General features: G+C 39.8%; 1 protein-coding gene across 9 annotated transcripts in view; it reads left to right on the plus strand.

The window, feature by feature from the left end:
* Positions 1-20,063, plus strand: part of EPB41L2 (erythrocyte membrane protein band 4.1 like 2) — an 81,141-nt gene that overhangs the window by 18,102 nt on the left and 42,976 nt on the right. For 8 of the 9 annotated variants that reach the window (XM_082216063.1, XM_082216061.1, XM_082216068.1 and 5 more), the window contains exons 2-3: positions 7,849-8,300; positions 10,272-10,475. In XM_082216063.1, the coding sequence (XP_082072189.1) occupies positions 7,863-8,300; positions 10,272-10,475 (642 nt within the window). In that variant the 5' untranslated portion in view covers positions 7,849-7,862. Of the gene's footprint in view, positions 1-5,087; positions 5,171-7,848; positions 8,301-10,271; positions 10,476-20,063 lie in introns of all 9 variants that reach the window. The other variant, XM_082216062.1, reaches the window with a different exon arrangement.

The raw sequence follows: 20,063 nt of genomic DNA on the forward strand, positions 1-20,063 counted from the left end.
ATATGGGGCTTTGTGGCACATTGGATCTGGAAGGATTCAAAAACTGAGTTTTTAGTTTGATGTTGGGAGCTGCAAAAGGCACTCCTGTGGCTTTTATGGGGAACTGATATAGAATCTTGCACGTTGTGATTAAAGTCCATATGAATTTAATTAGTGGGTCAGACTTGATCTTTCATTTAAGGGCAGACTTCCTAAGACTTGTTTGGCAGAAGAACTACAAATAAATTCTTCTTTGCAATCTGTATGTGAGCAATATTTCCCCTCCCAGACCCAGTCTGGGTAAAGGAGCAGGGATTATCCTTGACTTTATACTGAGCTTTGGAGCACAGGGACAGGACTCTAATTTAAGGGAATAGTAGGATCCAGGTGACCACAAACCTTTTTTTTGGCTACAAAGACCAAACAAAACCTGTTGCCCCTCCACTTGTGTTATAACAGAACTTGTTTTCTATGGAGGCAGGAATTTATAGTTTACATAAGTTTGATTGAAACAGTTCTGATAGTTCTGACTATGATTGACACACTACTATTGTGGCAGTGATGGCTGTAACATCAAACTTGTCTCATGCTACATGAATAAACCTAGAATGAGCTTTAGGTTTCTGCACTTGGTCCCTTCTTTCCAATTTTGTCATTGCAGTATAGTCTAACTGGCAAAGTATCATTTGGGCTTGCCCTGCAAATTTTGGATTATTTGCTGTACTGATCTACAGGGCAAATGTAATTCGTCATTTGCCAGTTCACATAACAAAGCAGGGATGGAGAAAGGAGACTGCATTTCATAAGAGAAGGAGGAAATTCATGGATCTGAGATTTGTCCATGAAGCATGAAGCCGTGAGATAGTGGTGCATCTGAACAGAACAAATACGTGATGTGGGTTATTATTATTTATTATTTATAGAATTTATATACCACCCTATACCTGGGGGTCTCAGGGCGGTTCACAGGTTGTTACATCATTTAAGAAACCTAGATATATGATTGAATGTAGTCCTTTTCAGGAATTCAGTAAACATGTAAGGGAGGCAGAAATGATGGACATACTAGATCTACCTCCATTACTGTTCATATATGGCTATTAACATTTTTTATGCTTTAAGATAAGTGGAGAGCATACTAAATAAAAAGTCCAGTACTAAACACATTGCAAAAAACCAGGGGTCAGCAAACATTTTCAGCAGGGGGCTGGTCCACTGTCCCTCAGACCATGTGGGGGGCCAGACTATATTTTGGAAAAAAATATGAATGAATTCCTATGCCCCACAAATAACTCAGAGATGCATTTTAAATAAAAGGACACATTCTACTCATGTAAAAATACGCTGATTCCTGGGCCGTCCGTGGGCCGGATTTAGAAAGTGATTGGGTCGGAAGCAGCCCCCGGGCCTTAGTTTGCCTACCCATGCATAAAAACATCTCAAACCCATTACAATATACAGAGAAGCTGTCTTTCAGCATCACCATTTTAGTCAGTATACCCTCTTTTGTATCATAAAACTCAATTTTCAATTGATGATGCAGCAGCTAAATACACAAAGCATACTTGTTGTTATAGTAAATTCAGCTGAGAAAGTAATACTCAGAATTTAACAATATTATGGAAGTCATCTGCATTTTTAACATGCAAATCCTTAAAAGAAAAGAAAAACACCATTAAACCTTGCTCACTTCATTCTTGCTTGCTTCTGTACCTTCTGTCATAGTGGATTATTTATTGTTTTTTCCATACCCTGTCCCCCACTTTACATAAAGCCCCCCACAAGGATTAGAATCTACTACTTGTCTTGCCAACTGTGGCAAGAAAGAAATGCTTACAGGCAACTAGGAAAAATTCACCTTGGTTAAAGGGATAAAACTGTGCATTGTGTACTCATAACCCTTTAAAAAATCCTGAGGAACTACTAAGTCATTATTGTAAAGAGCACTGTGCGTTCCTTTCCAAAATGCAGAAAGCTTATTCTTTCTGCCTTTTAGACACACAGGCCAATCTGCAGTTGAAAAAAGGTACACTCACTGCTCCCAGTTTCATTGTGTTATTGAAGTTTAGCAAAGGCATACATATTTCCAATTTCAGCCCCATAGCTTCTTTCTGAAGGTACAAAGAAAAAGATGGCAGTATAGCGGGGAGGAACAGCAGAGATGGGTACCTGCTTCCAGCATTTTTGCAACAGAATGCTGTTGTCTCTTCAAACCATCTGCAAATCTCTCTGGCCTCTGATCACCCTTTCCAACGGCCTCTTCTCCACCCACTCTCATGAAGGCTGCTGGGATTACTGGCTGGTTTTTTCGTGGTTTCCTGCCCCCGTTTCCCCTGTGTTCACCATTTTTGTGTCATTTTAAATTATTTTTTGGAGACGCATGTAAAGCTGCAAGTGTGTATGTTAAATAAGCATGAGATGTAAATTACCTCAAAGGGCAGTTAACAAATGTAGTAAATTCTGGACACCATTACAACATTTACTGAGGAACATCTAAAAATTAAGTCTCATTTGTCTGTCATGACAAAACTGATTTGGAAATAACATATAGTACTTTGGAAGGTTAGCTTTGTCTCATGAAAAAACCTTGTGGAACTGAGTAGGAGGGAAATACCAAAAACCAAATGGAGTCTGTTAGTCATTTCCCACTTTCTGACCTTGAACTCTCTTCAATTTGCTCTGTGTGTTCAGTTTTTCTGTCAGACACTACTTGATGTAGTTTGGTTTAGATTTACTGCTGCATTTTCAGGGCTAAGCAGTGGATGCAGATGAATTTTAGAGTGGGGATGCAATACACATGTGCCCTTCTATTGGCATTCATAGGAAATATGCTGTTTCAGCCTACTTGTTCTGCTTTCTTGCAGTTGTGTATGATTTTGACATGACCAGGAAGAAACCATGGAGAAAGAGGGGGAAGTTATTGGACAAATCCCACATAAGAAAAATTTCACTAGGAAATAATGGAAATCATGGACTCATTATGTGAACGCTTGCCTAACGAATGATTTCCAGGGAATGCATTTTGTTCATTAAAAGGGACCTGGGTGTATCAACATTTTTTCTCAGTAGGAAGGAAACTACCTTGATTTCAAGGGAGTTACTTCTGGGTGTACCATACCAAAGCCAGTTAATGGTGCATTATTCTGTAAAGAAAGCGGACTTTGTTAGCAACAGTGATTAAGCTTTCTTAGCAATAGCATTGCACATTGAGTGCTGAAGCCTTAGTCTTCAAGATTTCTGTTATGACTTTCTTAAGAAATGTCCAATAGACTTTTTTAAAAAAATGAAAACTAATAATGTGTGACCCTTGCTGGCACGAGGCCTGGCACATTTGTATCCCCTGTACCTCTTGTTGGTGGCCCTGTGTTAACGCATGAAGCTTTAAATGGCCAGGGTATGTGAAGGAGCACCGCATCATACATGAATCTGGCCATTCGTGGAGGGAATAAAATATGGCTTGGCTCCAGGTACCTCTGCTGTGACGCCCACCTGTTGAAAATACTCTTCAGGCATGCTATATGTAGGTACCAGATGTTTTTCCTTGTTTCTTGGAGGCTCTATCAGAAACTAGAGAAACTTCTCCATTTTGATAGATATTTATTACTGCAGTGTTAGGTGTTTATGACGGATTTTGTTCTTGTTTGTTTTGATATTTTTGCCTTGTGTTTGAAATAATGTGAAAGCACTTAAGACAACTTTGGCAGGAAGGTGTGCCAGAAATTTTAAAGTAACATTTTTTAAGCCATGAGCATTGAGAGGCTGAGGAGATTAACAGCATTTATTGTCTATAAAGGCAATTTCCCTTAAAAACTTTTTTACTCAAACCATGTTAAGATTCCTTTTCTATATAGTTTTTACCACCTCCCCCTTTGTATTTTTTTGTAGCTGTACTGATCTGTTTTGTTTATTTTGGTGAAACTGTTCTGTTAGAGCAGTCTCCCATAAAATGAGCATTATCTTTTAATGGTGAAATATGGTCTCCCTGAACCCACAGCTAAGACTAACCAGCTATGTAAGTGGTATTAATATTCTGAGTTGCTCAGAACAAATTATACTACCTTCAACAATAAGTTCAAATAAAAGCCCTATCCTAAAGTGGCAGATGTCTCATGCTAACCTAGCAGAGCTTTTACAATGCATCTCTTACTTTGTAGGAGCGATAACAGGAAAACAGAGCTGTCTCTTTGACTCATTTGCATTTTCTGGCTGCAAAAGTGAAGTGAGTTGAAACCAAGTTCAACTTTTCCACTGGGCATGCCTTTCTCCAGCAGAGTTGGGACTTGGGTGGGGCGAGACTTATTCATTAAGCTGCACAAAGAGCCTGTTAGATTTTTATAAGCTGGCTGCATAGCTTTGGTTTGATATGCATAACAAAAATTATATGCGTGTAACTTCTCTTTAGGGACGCGGGTGGCGCTGTGGGTAAAACCTCAGTGCCTAGGACTTGCCGATTGTATGGTTGGCGGTTCGAATCCCTGCGGCGGGGTGAGCTCCCGTCTTTCGGTCTCAGCTCCTGCCCACCTAGCAGTTCGAAAGCACCCCTAAGTGCAAGTACAGTGGTGCCCCGCAAGACGAATGCCTCGCAAGACGGAAAACTCGCTAGACGAAAGAGTTTTCCGTTTTGGAGGTGCTTCGCAAAACGAAGTTCCTATGGGCTTGCTTCGCAAGACGACAATGTCTTGCGAGTTCCTGCTGGGTTTTTTCCCTTCCCCCCTTTTTCTAAGCCGCTAAGCCGCTTATCAGCTGATCCGATCAGCAGATAAGCCGCTAATAGCGCTAATAGCGCTAATTCGCTAATCTGTCAATGGGCTTGCTTCGCAAGACGAAAAAACCGCTAGGCGAAGAGAATCACAGAACGGATTCTTTTCGTCTTGCGAGGCACCACTGTAGATAAATAGGTACCGCTTTATAGCGGGAAGGTAAACGGCATTTCCGTGTGCTGCTCGCCAGAGCAGCTTTGTCACGCTGGCCACGTGACCCGGAAGTGTCTCCGGACAGTGCTGGCCCCCGGCCTCCTAAGTGAGATGGGCGCGCAACCCTAGAGTCGGACACGACTGGCCCGTACGGGCAGGGGTACCTTTACCTTTACCTTTTAATTGCTGTTGTAGACCTTAATTGCTCATCAATATGCAAAGTATGATATGCAAAAGCAAATGAGATTCAAGTTGCCTTAGACAAGCAAGTGAAAAGGGTGAGTTGATTTCGGTTTATTAGAAAATAAAAACAAGTACATGTGTGTGTAGAAAAATATGTGGATAGTTTGATCGCAATCTGGTGTCAGTATATGAGTGGCACCAAGTACTAAATGACAATCACGTTAGTTGGTCTGTGAGTGAATATTGAAGCAAGTAGTTCAGAAAATGCGACAATAAAAAGGACTTTTAACTCTGAAATGGGATGCTCTGTACTTTAATTCTGCAAGAATAACACTAGGCAATTTTGTGGGTGTATGTAGCTGCGAACATTCAAGTAGATGACATTGCTATTTTGTTGTATTGGTTGAAATGCTTTTAGGGGATTGTCTGGATCTTTTCACTGCAACACTTTTGTGGCTATATTTTTTTATCCCAATAATGGTATCTAATTTCCCTTTAAACAAGGGGTATTATTTTGTACCTGTTAGACAATTTTTGTGGTGCTTTCATTCTGTAACTGTATTTAAACTTTTAGGGATTGTAAAGCAGTGTATGTTCTTTTGCACCTCTTCCGTAGGGTTACAAAATTTATACTACAGATATGAGTAGTGGAAAATATTTGATTTGTGTTTATAAAAATGGAAAATCTCCAGTTACAGGTGCTAATGGTGAGTGCATTTGACAGAACATTGTATCTGAAAACATCTAGATTGTTCATATAGCCATTTTATCTAATCCGGTATTAGTCTTGTACCTTTTGTAACAGTAGTTTGGTACATACTTATTTTTTTACTATACATTTCGTTGGTGTTGGTGTTGCTGCTGTTGTGACTCTCCTTAGAGCGTTACTCACTAGTTGAGTACTAATGCTCTGTAAAATACTGTCACCATCTGGATAGTGTGTTGCTACTTATTACTTTCCAAAATTAGGCTGCAATTCAGTGCTGAATGATTTATATCTTATCTATTGATTTCAGTAGGCTTGCGTACATTTAATTCTACATAAGACTGAGCTGTAAAAGTACTACACCTTAAAGAGTATTGGTTAATGTAGCATTTCTGCTTTTGAAGAATGATAGAGTTTTAGAAATGTTATTACTGATCAAAATCAGATAGCCAAATTACTAAGTAGCCTTTGTACTTGTTCTGTATATTTTCTGTTGGCGGAAAGAAAAGAGTAGCATTGTTGTGGTTACAGATTTAAATGCTGAATCAAGCATAGTGTCCTTTGACATAATTTATCAGGAATTTAAAAATTTCGGGATGACATAACTATTCAGGTGTATTACTATTATGGGTTTCCAAGAGCAATAGCAGAATGCATGATTAAAGAGTATTTTTTTCATGAGAGTAATCTGTATGGAAATACCCCTCTCAAAAACTTTACAACCTGACATTTAAGCATTGATTTTTTTGGGAGTAGGGGTACTACAGTTACCACTCACACAACTAAATAGTTGTGCTAGTGGGAGCCAGTGCAACAGGCGTTTCTCTCCTCATCTCCCCCCCCCCTGCCCCATTTGCACTCTGAGCCCTCACCTGCAATTTGGCAAACTTCCAGAACACTGTATGGAGGGGCAGAGGGGAGGAGAGATTGTTCAGTCTGGCAAGCAAAACAAGCATTATTGACGCTACACTGTTGATTCCTAGGCACTCAGTTCTAATTCTTTAGTTCATATAGACTGTTATACAAAGAAGTAATTTCCGTTACATGTAACGTTATTGTGTGCATAGCTAGACTTTCTGTTAAAGCTGTCTTTGCAGCAGCCCCCATTCCTGAAGAGACAGACCTATACTTTGGGACTGATTGCCTCTTTGGGAGAGAAATTTTACTGAACAGTAAACATCAAAGAAAGTTATGTGCTTGAGCAATGACTACTCCAGGATTGCTATAATTTGAGAACAAACCTCTTCCACTAACACCACTTTTGAAAGAATCCGACAATGGCTGATTTAGTCTCCTTAAATTATTCTTTCCTGTTTCAAAAATAGGAATCATTAGTAAAATTTGACTTGACTTGTAGCAGCTTAAATGCTGACCTAACATAATTTAATAATTAAATATTTGCTTTAAACCATCCAATTATTTTAAGATTAAGCAAATATTTTTGTTAGTGTTTTATAGAACTTGATACATTATTGAAGCGTATCGTAATAAATTAGGAAATTATTTTTATATGCTATTCCAAAATCTTATTCTGGACTCAAAACAGGGTGTTGAATTTACTATTCAGTAATTATTATTGTAAGATATATATTGCTATATAAATTTATTATACTTGTTCAGTAGAAACCAACCAACCATTGAAGTCTAGTTTTATGCCACCCAAACTCTCAGACCTGAAAGCAAGATGGTTAATGCAAATTGGTTCATAAGTGTCTGTCTTCCAGACTTCACTGCAGCACTGATGGAATTAGAAAGTCATTATAGTATGTCCAATTGAAAGGATGAAGTTACTTCTTTTAATTATACCTGAGAAAGTCTATGAGCACATAGACTTACAGAGATTTGATTAATTTGATATATTTTCTAGCTCTGTGCTGTGTTGGCTGCTTGGATTTGAAAATTTTGTTGGTCACTTTGAATAATATGTCTATAGTGTAAGTTTAGTAAACCAAATAGTTTCAACTTCAGTGGTTGCTAAAGCATAAGACCTTGTGCTAGGAGTTAGGTAGGTCCACAAGCAGTCTAAAAAGTCCGTTCTAAAAGCAAATATATGTATCTTATTTCTAGTGCATCCTGTGACCATGACGACTGAAGTTGGTTCAGACACGGAAGTAAAGGAATCGGAGAACCTGGGATCAAATACACCAAATGAAGATGCTGGGGATGTATCAGATAGTCAAAAAGAGCAGACATCTGAAATGAAAGAGAGTTCTCCCACTTCACAGGTGCCAGCTAGGCAAAGTAGCCCCAGTCGCTCCGGAGGAAAGGGAATTTCTCGCTTCATCCCCCCCTGGCTTAAGAAACAAAAATCATACAGCTTGGAAGAACCCAAAGATGAAACAAAGAAAAAACAGCCATCAGCAGCAGCAGAAGAAATGGGAGCAGGGGAGGGTGAATGCCATCTTCCAGAGGAGGCAGCCCAGACTAAGGGAAAACTGGAGGACATTGCTGAGATTCGGCAAGAAGCTAAAGCAGATGACAGAGAGGAAAAACATTCTGTTAGTAGTGCTGAGACACAGGTATGCTCTTGAAAGGAAGAAAAATGAAACACTTTAAAGTACATGCATGTTAATTACCTAGCTGCTTAACACTATACCCAGCACAGAACAAAGTATTAAATGGGCTGTTATATGTTTATAAGTAATATGCCTCCAGAGACCAGCCTAATATTTTTTCCACATTCAGACATCATCTGCTGCTTTCACAAAATGCTGTTTTTATATGTTTGCATTTTGTTGCAGCAGAATTCTTCAGTGTATGGGAAATGTGTGGACTTTCAGATGCTGTTCGGCTATAGCTACTGTCAACCCAGGCCAATACAACCATTGGTTAGGGATGGGGACCACTGTAGCCCAGTGAAACCTGGAGGGCTGCTATACCTACCAAAAAACAATCATCTACAAAATGTCACAATTTACATAGAAAACCTTTCTTTGTGAACAAGTTCACAAAAAAACACACTACTAGACTAGCACTTGAAGCACAGAAAGGTATTCCCCCCTCTGGCTGCTCAAAGTCTAGGATTAGCTGTACACAAAATTCCAGTTTCTTCCTAGCAGCAGCTTCTTCGTTTAGAAGTGCAGTTAATGTAGGGCTTTCACAGTGAATGATTCAATCTCCTGGCAAGTAAACAACATTAAAGCAGCTAAGAGCAGATCTACTCTTGCTTCCAGTACAGTGTGAGAGAAACAAATGGAAAAATCACATTTGTAAAATAAAGCAGGATGCTATTGGGAAATGCTGTACAAGGATTTGCCCTGTAGTAAATAATGTGCAGTTCATTTGTTTTAAAGACTATACTCCTGCTAGAGTAAATTGGAGGCTGTAGGTTAGTTTTGCTAGTTGTCTGGGGGCAATTTAGAGAAGAGAGGAGAGACAAGAATGTGACAGATGTTTGCTTGTCTGACATTCATATATCCATTCATTTTCTTGTCTAGAAAAAGCCCATTTACTGTGAATTCATAGAAGCTACCCCTCCATTCTGTATTCATCCATTGTTAAGCCTAACCCAAAGTCCTGATTCTAACTTCTAAGGACCCCAGTGTAAGCCCACACAGCTTACCTTTCCCCGTGTAAGCCTACAAAGACCCTAAGTTCATCATCAAAGGTCCCTCTCTGTGTGCCCACTTCAGGAGAAGCTGGGAAGGTGCAAGTGAGCAACTTAGATTTTTTAGTGCAAGTTCCACCCAGTTAGTTGAATGCTCTCCCCAGAGAAGTGTAGCTGTTACTAACACTGACATCTTCAAGGAGGAAAATGAATACTTTAAAAAAAATTAAAAATTCCCTGCGTTACATGGGGGGAAATGTGTCTTGGTTTATTAATTATTATTTGTGGATTATCACTTTTGCTGTGTTACTGATTTTAAATGTTGTATTTGTATGAGTTTTATTGTTGTAAGTCACTTTAAGACTAATATAAAGCACCTAATTAAATTAATTTCAGTAACTGATGGGCAGGTCTTCTCTGCTGATAATGATCCATGTAATGAGCAGATGTGCATAGAGGGCCTAGCCATCAACCCAAAGAGTCTCAAAAATATAAGCTGGATCTTAAGATATCAATTACCAACCTGTAGTAGTAGTAGTAGGAGGAGGAGGAGGAGGAGAAGAAGAAATAATGATGATGATGATGATGATGATGTAATAATAAAAATTTTATCCTGCCCATCTGGCTGGGTTTCCGCCAAAAAAATAGAAAAAATACATTAAAATATCATTCATTAAAAACTTCCCTAAACAGGGCTGCCTTCAGATGTCTTCTAAAAGTTGGATAGTTGTTTATTTCCTTGACATCTGATGGGAGGGCTAAGTGGTTTTCTAGTAGATTCCTTAAATGGGTATTGATTCATAAGAATATATTGGTTTTTCTTCTAAATTTATGGGGTAGGTGATGATAATCCTTTATTGTAATATATCACATTTTAATACTTTGCATTGCATTAAAATTGCCTTGATGTTCATTAATATCCATTTTCAACTTTCTTGTGCAGCCTGCTAAAGAAGACAGTAAAGAAATTGTTTTTGAAGTAAAAGAAGACAAACAGGATTCAGAGGAAGGCCAAAGGGAGTCCAAAGAGGTGCAGACAGGTGAAATAAGAATTGAGAGAGTTCTTCCAAAAACTCCTAAGAGGACCAGAACTGTCCAATGTAAAGTGGTTCTTTTGGATGGGACAGAATACAGCTGTGACCTTGAGGTAAGCCAGTGAGCCTTAAGACCTTTTCTGTTGAAAGAAAGCAGTGAGTGCAGTATGCTTTTATTGAAATGGAAGCTAATGAACACATTTTTATGAATCTAATGTGTTCATTATGGTATTCACACCACTATGGCTAATGGGTAGTAATGAGCCATGCCTTTAGCTTATTACAACACATCCCTAAAGTGTACTGTGAACTTTACTATAACTATCAAAACTGCAAGTGCAAATGTATTATCTTCTGCTTTAACTCTTGGTTTACAGATCATAAATAAAGTTCACTGTTGAAGCTATTTTATGCATGGGTTCATGAGGCTCACAATGCACCCTCTCCACTTAGTCTGATATAGGCCCCTCTCAGTAGCAGTACAACTGCATTGTGTGGAACTGATCCAATGTCCCAAATCCCAGGTCTTTTTTTCTGGTTCCTGAATCTTCTAACATTTTTAAAACTCTACTTTAAGGGAAGCTGGGGACACTGCCACTTACAATGCTGGTGAGACCCCAGTCACCTGAATTTGCCCAGAGAAAATCATGGAAAATTTAAGATGGTGGATGGCTAGAGTCCCTCTGGTGCTCTACTTTGTGGTGCTCTCAGCTGTCCTCTAAGCAAAAATATAAAAATGGAAACTCTTCTTGCCTGTGCTTGGTAAGTTGGGGGGGCAGTGAATGATGGGAGCCAGGAGGGGCAGCACAGTGATAGGAGGGAGGCGATGCTGGGGAAGCTTATTGGGTGACCATGGGCTAGTCTTCCCTTGCAATCAAACACACATCAAAGGGTTGTGAGCAGGACAAAACTGACGCATGAAAAGCATGAGCACTGTCCTGAGCTTCTGGAGGAATGTAATGAGATGTCTCTAGGAAGTTGGGCACATGAGAATACCATTTTCCAGTTAGTCATCACTATTTGGAATTCAGAAACAAGATGCAGAGTTTGGCAGAACCAGGTATCTGGAGCAGGGTTCCCTGATGGCCATTGGGCATCTGGGCTGTTTGTATGGGAGGAGACAGTTCTTCAGTGACCCAAGACTTTAGTAAGGGTGGGTAATCACGGGCCACATTGAGCAATTACTAAACTTCCTTGGGATCCATGTCAAAGTAAACGTGTGTGTGGCTGATATTTAAGTTTTTTTGTTTTTTGTTTAAGTACAAATTTTGGAGAATTTTAGGGGGCTAATAAAAATCCTCTGCTATTACTAAATCATAGTGTAGTATCTATGGGAGCAGTCAGGAAAAAAAATTAAAATATTAAAATGGATTGCGGGGTGGCTCAAATTTTGACATCACGGCATCACAGTGTAGGACCCATTTTGAGAGTCAATCTTTTTAAAACACTAAAAACATTGACTCTCAAAATGGGTTCCACACATTTTGGAGGGATCTATTGGGGGGGGGGAGATATTGCTTATAGAGTGCCAGTTAGCTACCCCTGCTGTGCTCAGAAAATGTTAATACTAGTTTCAAAATGTTCTCAAGGTCAGTTCCACACACTGACCTTAATAGTCCAGTTTAGAACTACTTGTACACCTGTCACCAGATCATCTTTAGAAAAGACTGGGCAGCTGGTGAACCAACTAAAGTTGGAAGAAGTACTCTTGATCATAGATACCATCTGGTGATCAAATAACAGAGCCAGGGTCAGCCTGATTTTTACATTTTTCCTAATTCAGGACATATGCCAAGGTAGCTCTCATCTGCTAGGGAATGGCAGTTTTAGGCCAGGTTTTTCACTGACTTGAGTGGATCATATCTTTTCATTTTTTTCTATATTTTCTCTGCTTTAATCCTTGACACCTCCCACATTGTCTAGATATGTTTTTTGCCAGCATTGTACCTTCTCAAGATAGATGGGACCAGCTTTCTGCAAATACAACAGAGAAGTCTTAATTTTAAGAAGTAAATAGACTGCTACGTTGTCCCCTTGTAGCTGTTCCTCTTCAAAATTATCCTCCAATAGCATTGTACTTGAAGAAAAAGTAGTGTTATCTGTAATAGTGGGAAATTCATTCACACCCAATATTGATTTGCACTGACTAGTTGATGCTACCCATTGTTAACCACAGTGCTGATGCAATGCTTACAATACACATAAGACTGGTGGGAAGATCATAGGAGGAATGGGGAAACTGGGAGATGAAGGGATTGTGTAGCTCTAAGCTGGCTCCCAAGCCCTTAACTATGGCTAAGAGATTAGAAGTGATGTACTCTGGATTAAAACAGCTGTAATTCCTCCCTCTCCTTTTTTTTATTACATAGATTTTAAATGGTTTAGTTATTATTTTTTTTAGAACAGGGCATACTGTAACTATACTGCTTAAAATTTTGCAAAAATAGAGTGGCTGAATTTGGAGTGTGTGCTGTTTGAATACTAGGTGGACTAGCACTGTTCTCTGCCAGAGCTCAGGGACATTATTGTCAATATATACCCTTTTGCAGCCAGAAAAGCTTTTAGTGTTTCTAGGTTGAGCTAGTGCTCATCAATGAATGGTTGGTGTGTGGAAAAAAAAGGCCTGAGGAGGTGGGTTTATGAATGAATGGAAGAAAATAATACTCTGTACTACGCAACATTTTTTTCTGTGCAGCTTTGTAGATAGAAAAATTATTCTGATTACTATAATATACACTGTTCTCAAACATAGTATAGTTCTTCAAGTTATGGTTCCTTGGGGTTCTTAATATACATGCATAGGATTGTGCTTTTTGGGTGTCAAAACGTATGCTTTATAATAAGCACTGAGGGTCTGAAGTAAAGCTGTGTATTAGCAGTTGAGTTGTTGCTTACAAATAATATAATTCATGTTGGATGCCTTCATATGCCCCAACTGCAACAAAACATGTTACTCCTGCATCGGTCTCTACAGCCACAGTAGGTGCTGCAACCTTCCAGCAGTTTGACTTCAACCCCAAAGGGACATTTCTCCATTGTCTCCTGAATCGGACAAATGCCAACCTCGTGTTGGCTGAGGAAATTTTATGGTGTCAGAGAATTAGTAAAGGTAAAGGTAAAGGGACCGCTGACCATTAGGTCCAGTCGTGGCCGACTCTGGGGTTGCGGCGCTCATCTCGCTTTATTGGCCGAGGGAGCCAGCGTACAGTTTCTGGGTCATGTGGCCAGCATGACTAAGCCGCTTCTGGCGAACCAGAGCAGCACACGGAAACACCGTTTACCTTCCCGCTGGAGCGGTACCTATTTATCTACTTGCACTTTGACGTGCTTTCGAATGCTAGGTTGGCAGGAGCAGGGACTGAATAACGGGAGCTCACCCCGTCGCGGGGATTTGAACCACCGACGACCTTCTGATCGGCAAGTCCTAGGCTCTGTGGTTTAACCCACAGCGCCACCCATGTCCCAAGAATTAGTAGCACATCCCAATTACCTTTCTGTCTGAAGGTAAGATGTCTTTAGATTCAGACACAACTACTAGCTGCATGGCGCTGTGGTCTAAACCACTGAGCTTCTTGGGCTTACTGATCGGAGCAGTTTGAATCCACGCCATGGGGTGAGCTCCCATTGCTCTTTCCCGGCTTCTGCTAACTTAGCAGTTTGAAAGTATATCAGTGCAAGTAGATAAATAGGTACCGCTGTGGCGGGAAGGTAAACAGCGTTTCTGTGCGCTCTGGTTTCCATCACGGTGTTCCATTGCGCCGGAAGCAGTTTAGTTATGCTGGCCACATGACCCAGATAGCTGTCTGCAGACAAAAGCCGGCTCCCTCGGTCTGAAGCGAGATGGGTGCTGATTTACTGGGCTTCTGATGTCATTGTGACAATTGGAGGAAATTAATTGTTTAAGGTCCTAGTGCTGCTGTATTTACACTGTGTACTGATTTAATTTTTTTGATTATTTTAATATTTTATCATGTTTAAATTGCTTTTATGGTTGGTGTCTTAATTAGTATTTTGTAAATAGCCACGGGATCCTGCATGAAGGGTGGTTTAAAAGTTGAACAAACTAAGAAATATGGACTGTATTATCTTATGGAGACTGGACTTGCTGGATGGATACATATCATGATGCTTGTGCTAGATATGCTACTATGTGCTGCCAAATATGTTAAGTGACCTATCTTGTTTGTCTTCAACAGTAGCTGTTAAATTGAGAAGTGTACAATGTTACACACTGTATTCATTAAACAAAGCAATGGAGTCAAAAGTAATCGTACCTCAAATTTGCCAGAGGCTGTGTTTATATAAAATAGCTACTATGAGAACAGAATTTGATGTGCTGTATATTATGAAAGGACTTTGCTTGCAAAAATAACTGTTTCCCATGAAAATTAACAGGAGAAATAGCAGTAGTAGAAAGTAGTTTGATGCAATCAAATAAATTATTAAACAGTTGTAACTATGTTAATGTAGCTTGATTGCAGTATGCACACAATCTTATTTTAGAATTTGTTTTAAGACTGTAAATGTTCTACTTAAAATATTGATGTTTTGAAGCTGGCTTCCTAAATCCTGTTTGGCATTGTTCTGTTTGCATAGAACGGTCAAAAGTTTATCCATTTATGAACAGAAACATTTTACTAAATTATGTAGATCAAAGACATATTGGGACCTACTGGTAGATCTCTCAATGATTTGCAGTAGGCTCGTAGATTTTGCTGTTTGACAAAAGCAACAGCTAAAATCGCTTCATTTCAGAACCAGTTTCTATTGGCCATAGTGCCAGTGGTGCCAAAGTTTGATTTTATTTATTTATTTCTTTGCATGCAGTTATTTGAACTTCACATGATGAAGTGCATCAAGTAGTTATGTAGAGTTTTAAGTCTGACCTACTGCTGTTATATAACGTCTTAAAATGCCTTTAGAATATGATACTCAGGATATCTTCTGTGAATGCTGAAAAGTGTAAGAGGGGTAATTTATGGTCACCGAACAGCTATCTAACAAAACAGGTCTTTTCTCATCCAAATTCTGTAACTGAAAGCCAAGAAATAATTCATCTTGGTAGCATTTTTTATGTTTTCCATCTTGTGTAGCGTTCCCATCTACCAAGTTTTATTGGGTTTGAGGTGAGTACTATCTTTCTCTTCTTCCTCATGCCAGGGGAACCTTAAAGTACTCTCCTGCTGGTCCCCTGAGAGCTATAAGAGGATGGTGCATTAGAAATGGGCAAGGATCTCATTACTGATAAGGGATTGCACAGGTGTGCTTTCTCAGTCTTGCCTTAACTTCTTATGCTGTGCCTAATGAGCCCTCTATCCACAGCTTTATCCCACCCCCACCCCCTGAAAACTGTCTTCCCACCAGTCTCATGGAAGGGGGAGTAAATACTATGTTAAGAGAATAAAAAAGAGTTTCACTGCTCACATTTGGATTTCAGTGGAATGCTAGGCATAGTCTCTCCAAACGAATAACAATATTTTGTTGAACTACACACATATAAAGTACACATTCTGCTACTTTAATTAAAATGTCTATGTTTCAGTTGATGTAGTTCTGGTGTAGAAAAAGAGAGAAGCTGTATTGTGAATAATTTTAACAGCTTTAATTGTTGTTTGAATACTTATCTTGTCTAAATAATGCAAATGATATAAAAAGCTGGCTTAGTACTTCCTCTTCATACAGCACAAATGAGAATTACATTGGAGGCTTTCTATGCAGGGTGCTGTTCTAATTAAACTTTTATGACAAAAGGCATTTAAAAGATGACTGCATGACCATATTTTATGCACGTCTGAACAACTGAAGCATATTGAAGCTGACATAAGTTTTTAATGGTTTTGTACAGTTTGCTTAGATGAAATAGATGTGTGCACTTGCTACCATAGGAGGAATTAAACTTTCAAATACCACATGACCTATGATTTATTAGTGAACTCATGATATTTCTAAAATGTAGGAAAGTGTTCTTTTGAACCATGAACAATATTTACTTAAATCAGTTGCATATTGTCCATCTTGTCTATCTGTTTCAAAGAAACACTCCAAAATTATATTAATAACAAAGATTAATGCTATGGGGGTAGGGGACAGCCTGCAGCAGTGCCAGGGTGTGGTCAGAAGGCATGTGAAGGCTTCCTAAGCAGGTCTGGTCAGTGCCTAGATGAATGACAGTCTGTGTTCCATGTATATGCTGCCTTGGGTTCCCTAATAGAAGAAAGATGAGATATAAATGTAAATAAATAAACCACCACTTTGCTACATCCTGCTGGACTTTTGCTTGCTAGGCCGGAATGTGGTGGGATGCATTTCCCCTCTTCATTGTTCACTTTGCCCCCTCCCATTTGCTTAAAGGGAGGGAAGAGAACTACACCAGCTCCCAGAAAAGCATAAGTTTTTCCTCGTGTTGGGGAAATCAAAAGGCACTGGATCCTTGCAATAACCCTAAGACTTCCCATTTATTTTTCCACCTCTGTCAGAGCACTAACAATGGCACTTTCCACCACCACACTGAGGAGGCATCTTGTGGTGGACCTCACAGGAAGCTGATTTACACTGAGCCAGACCACTGGCCCATCTAGCTCAGTATAGTCTACACCGGGGTGGCCAACTCCCAAGAGACTGCGATCTAGTCACAGAGTTAAAAGCTGGCAGTGATCTACCCCCTTTTGGGGGTTCAGGTCAAAGTTATTGAGCTTTTTTAAGGAAGGAAAGTCCTGTTTTGGGGGGGTGCAGGAAGCTTCTTTTAGGGGAACCAAAGTTGTTGATCTTCTTTTGGGGGGGGGCAGTGATCTACCACAGATGCCCAGTGATCTACTGGTAGATCATGATCTACCCGTTGGATGTGCCTGGTCTACACCAACCGGTAGCAGCTGGTCAAGATTTCAGGCCTCCCTCTCAACTGGCAGGAAGAGAAGTCTGCAACATCAGTGGCTACTTGGGAGTTAGTCTGAACAGAGTGGGATTTAGTTTTGAGTAAATATTTTTATTTCATTAGTTTTATAATAAAATAAAACCACAGCCTAAAAACTTCCCAGACCCCTCCACTATACCAAGAGTATACTAGCACTTCTGAGTAAATATTAATAGAATTGGACAGGAATGTTTTATTAGACATCACTGTGCAAACTAGTAAACAATCAGATCTGATCAGTAAAGTCTTGCTTATTCATAATCTGAGCAAAGAAGATAGAGGTTCATTCATGGACATCACGTTATGGATGAGCCTGATAGAATGCTCAATAACAACTGGGTTTTTACTCCTTTTGAGAATTTACTACTCCTTAAGCCCAGTAGTAAAGTAAAGTATATAAAATGGAAAATTGTTTGTATTTTATTTCAATTTCATTTTAAATCAGGCTTTTTGTGAAAGGAGCTTATTATAATTTCATTTTTTTATTTTTTGGTTAAAAGTTTTTTAAAGTTGTTTTTTAAGCTACCCTTGGGCAGGAGGCAGTTAGTAAAGGCCTCCCATAATATCAGCCACAAGTTAGGAAATGTGTGTGTGTGTGTGTGTGTGTGTGTGTGTGTGTGTTGTACCTGAATATATATTTCCCCATAATCTTGCTTATTCTCTGATGTATTTGTTGATATACGTTAACTACATATTGTTCCTTGTGTTTCAGCAGATGAGATGCTGCATTGAAAGATCTAGCTAAAACTGTAAATACTGGGATCTAAATTGAGCAGTTCAGTCCTGTATGAATGTGCTTTGATTCCTTTTGAAACAAACAAACAATGTATTTATTGTGCTTGGTAGTTGCACTGCATACCTTTCCCCCCTTGTCCTTTGTATTTGTACAGTATAGCTCACAACTACTGTGTAGTGCATAGCTCACAGAGCATAGCAGGCTTGTTCAGTTTTGAGCTTTCTATCTCTGGCTGCTAGGCACAATAACTTCAGTGTCGCAAGAGCCTACACATAGGCAGTTGATGGAGTTCCTTTGGAATTGCAGTGGCGTCTAGTGAAATCTGCAGGATAAGCAATTGCAAAAATGCCTTTCAACTGCCAGGTCTCAAAAATGTCATATTATGGCTGCTTTACCAAATGCCATAAATAGCAGAGTAAGGACGTGGGACTTGCTTGAAGTATAAGGCAGCATGCTGATCCTCTCCAATTGTGCCAAAGAGAAATTACAGTTTTTCAAAGAATTTCCAAATATCAGTGTGATGAGCCTCAGGGGCTTTTGGGTCCTTTGCTAACAACTTGCAATTTAAGTGAGCCCCAGTCTCTACCGCCAGGCAATGACTCCTGAGGAGACCATGTGTGGGCATTTACCTTCAGGCTCCACCTGTGCTAGAAGGAACAGGATGGAGCACTAATTCATCTGCATGATGGGAGAGAGGAGTACAGCAGAATGGCCTCAGCTGAACCAAGTGTAGTCAGTGGCAGATTGATAGGTCTGCACAGTATGCACAGAATTAGGGCCCCATGTGATAGAGCCCCCCCCCAATTATTAGCATATATTGTTATCTGAGAAGATCCTTTTGAAACATGACTACAAACAATGGATTGCCATTGCTGATGTTGATGTTGATGATGATTAGCTGTTGCTGTTTTTGCTTTTCATTCCTCCTACTTCCTGATTAAAGTCAGCGGAGGCTGGTCCTTTAGACCATCCAGTGCTTATCCCTACCAAGTAAAATGCAAAAATTTCCTTAGAAATCTCAAAGCCATACATCCTTCCACAATCCATTTGAGACACTTGGGGAGACTGATCTGTCAATCTTCCATTCTCTGGCCAGCTCTCTGCACCACACAGCCAATCTCAGTCCAAAAGTATTGCTATGGCCAGGAGGTCCTACCCATCTGTCTCCATACCGAAAAACATTGTGATAGTAAATTTGTATGTTAATGGAACTTCCAGCACTTTTAGCCCTGGTTGTACAGTTTCCCCTTTTATGTTGGCAATCCAGCCACATTTGCAGGTCTGCTGTTCTGAATGACCCAGAAGCCAGTACATCTGTTCTGAGCATGCTCAGAGCTGTTTGCTTTAAGGCCACACCTACGCAGAAGCAAAGCTTAGGGCCCAAAGTCCCTGATCAGCTTTGTTGTTTAATTCTAACCCCCTCCCCCACCCACTATTTATGTGAGTGAGCTACACTGGACACATTGTGAGTCTCTTGTTTGTAAAAAAAGGGGGGTGTTGTTTCTTTATTTTATACTAGTTTTTAAATTGATGGGGAAGATAGGGATGGCAAAAAAATGGGGAGCACATTTCCTGTAACAGTTCACCCTCATTAAAAGCTGATGGGATTAAGAAAATAACATAATTATGCTAAGGGTTGAGGGAAGGGGAGCAGAAAGAAGGAAAAGAAGAAAAAAGGCATTATTTCTTTCATTTTCTTTCTTGACATGCTGGACCATGGTGCTCTGATGGTGTTTCCTGCTTGGCAGGGGGTTGGACTCGATGGCCCTTGTGGTCTCTTCCAACTCTATGATTCTATGTATTTCCTTTGGGCCAGAAATGGTTGTTGTGTGCCTTGCAACTTCTTTAGTAAACCTGGAGTGGAACTGCCCTAGGTTCTGGTGAAGTGGAATGCATAAAGCACTCTTTGGACCTTAACATTACTATGTATTGGTGCTGGAGTCACTTGTCCCCATCCCCTGGGCCTGGCATTTTGGTAAAAGACTAACAGTGATTCCAAGTATTATGTGGCTGACTAGCAAAGACTGGTTGCATTCAGTGCTAGTCCTACTCAGG

The sequence above is a fragment of the Podarcis vaucheri genome (assembly GCF_965113315.1).
Source record: "Podarcis vaucheri genome assembly, chromosome: 3".
In the NCBI taxonomy this organism is placed as follows: Eukaryota; Metazoa; Chordata; class Lepidosauria; order Squamata; family Lacertidae; genus Podarcis; species Podarcis vaucheri.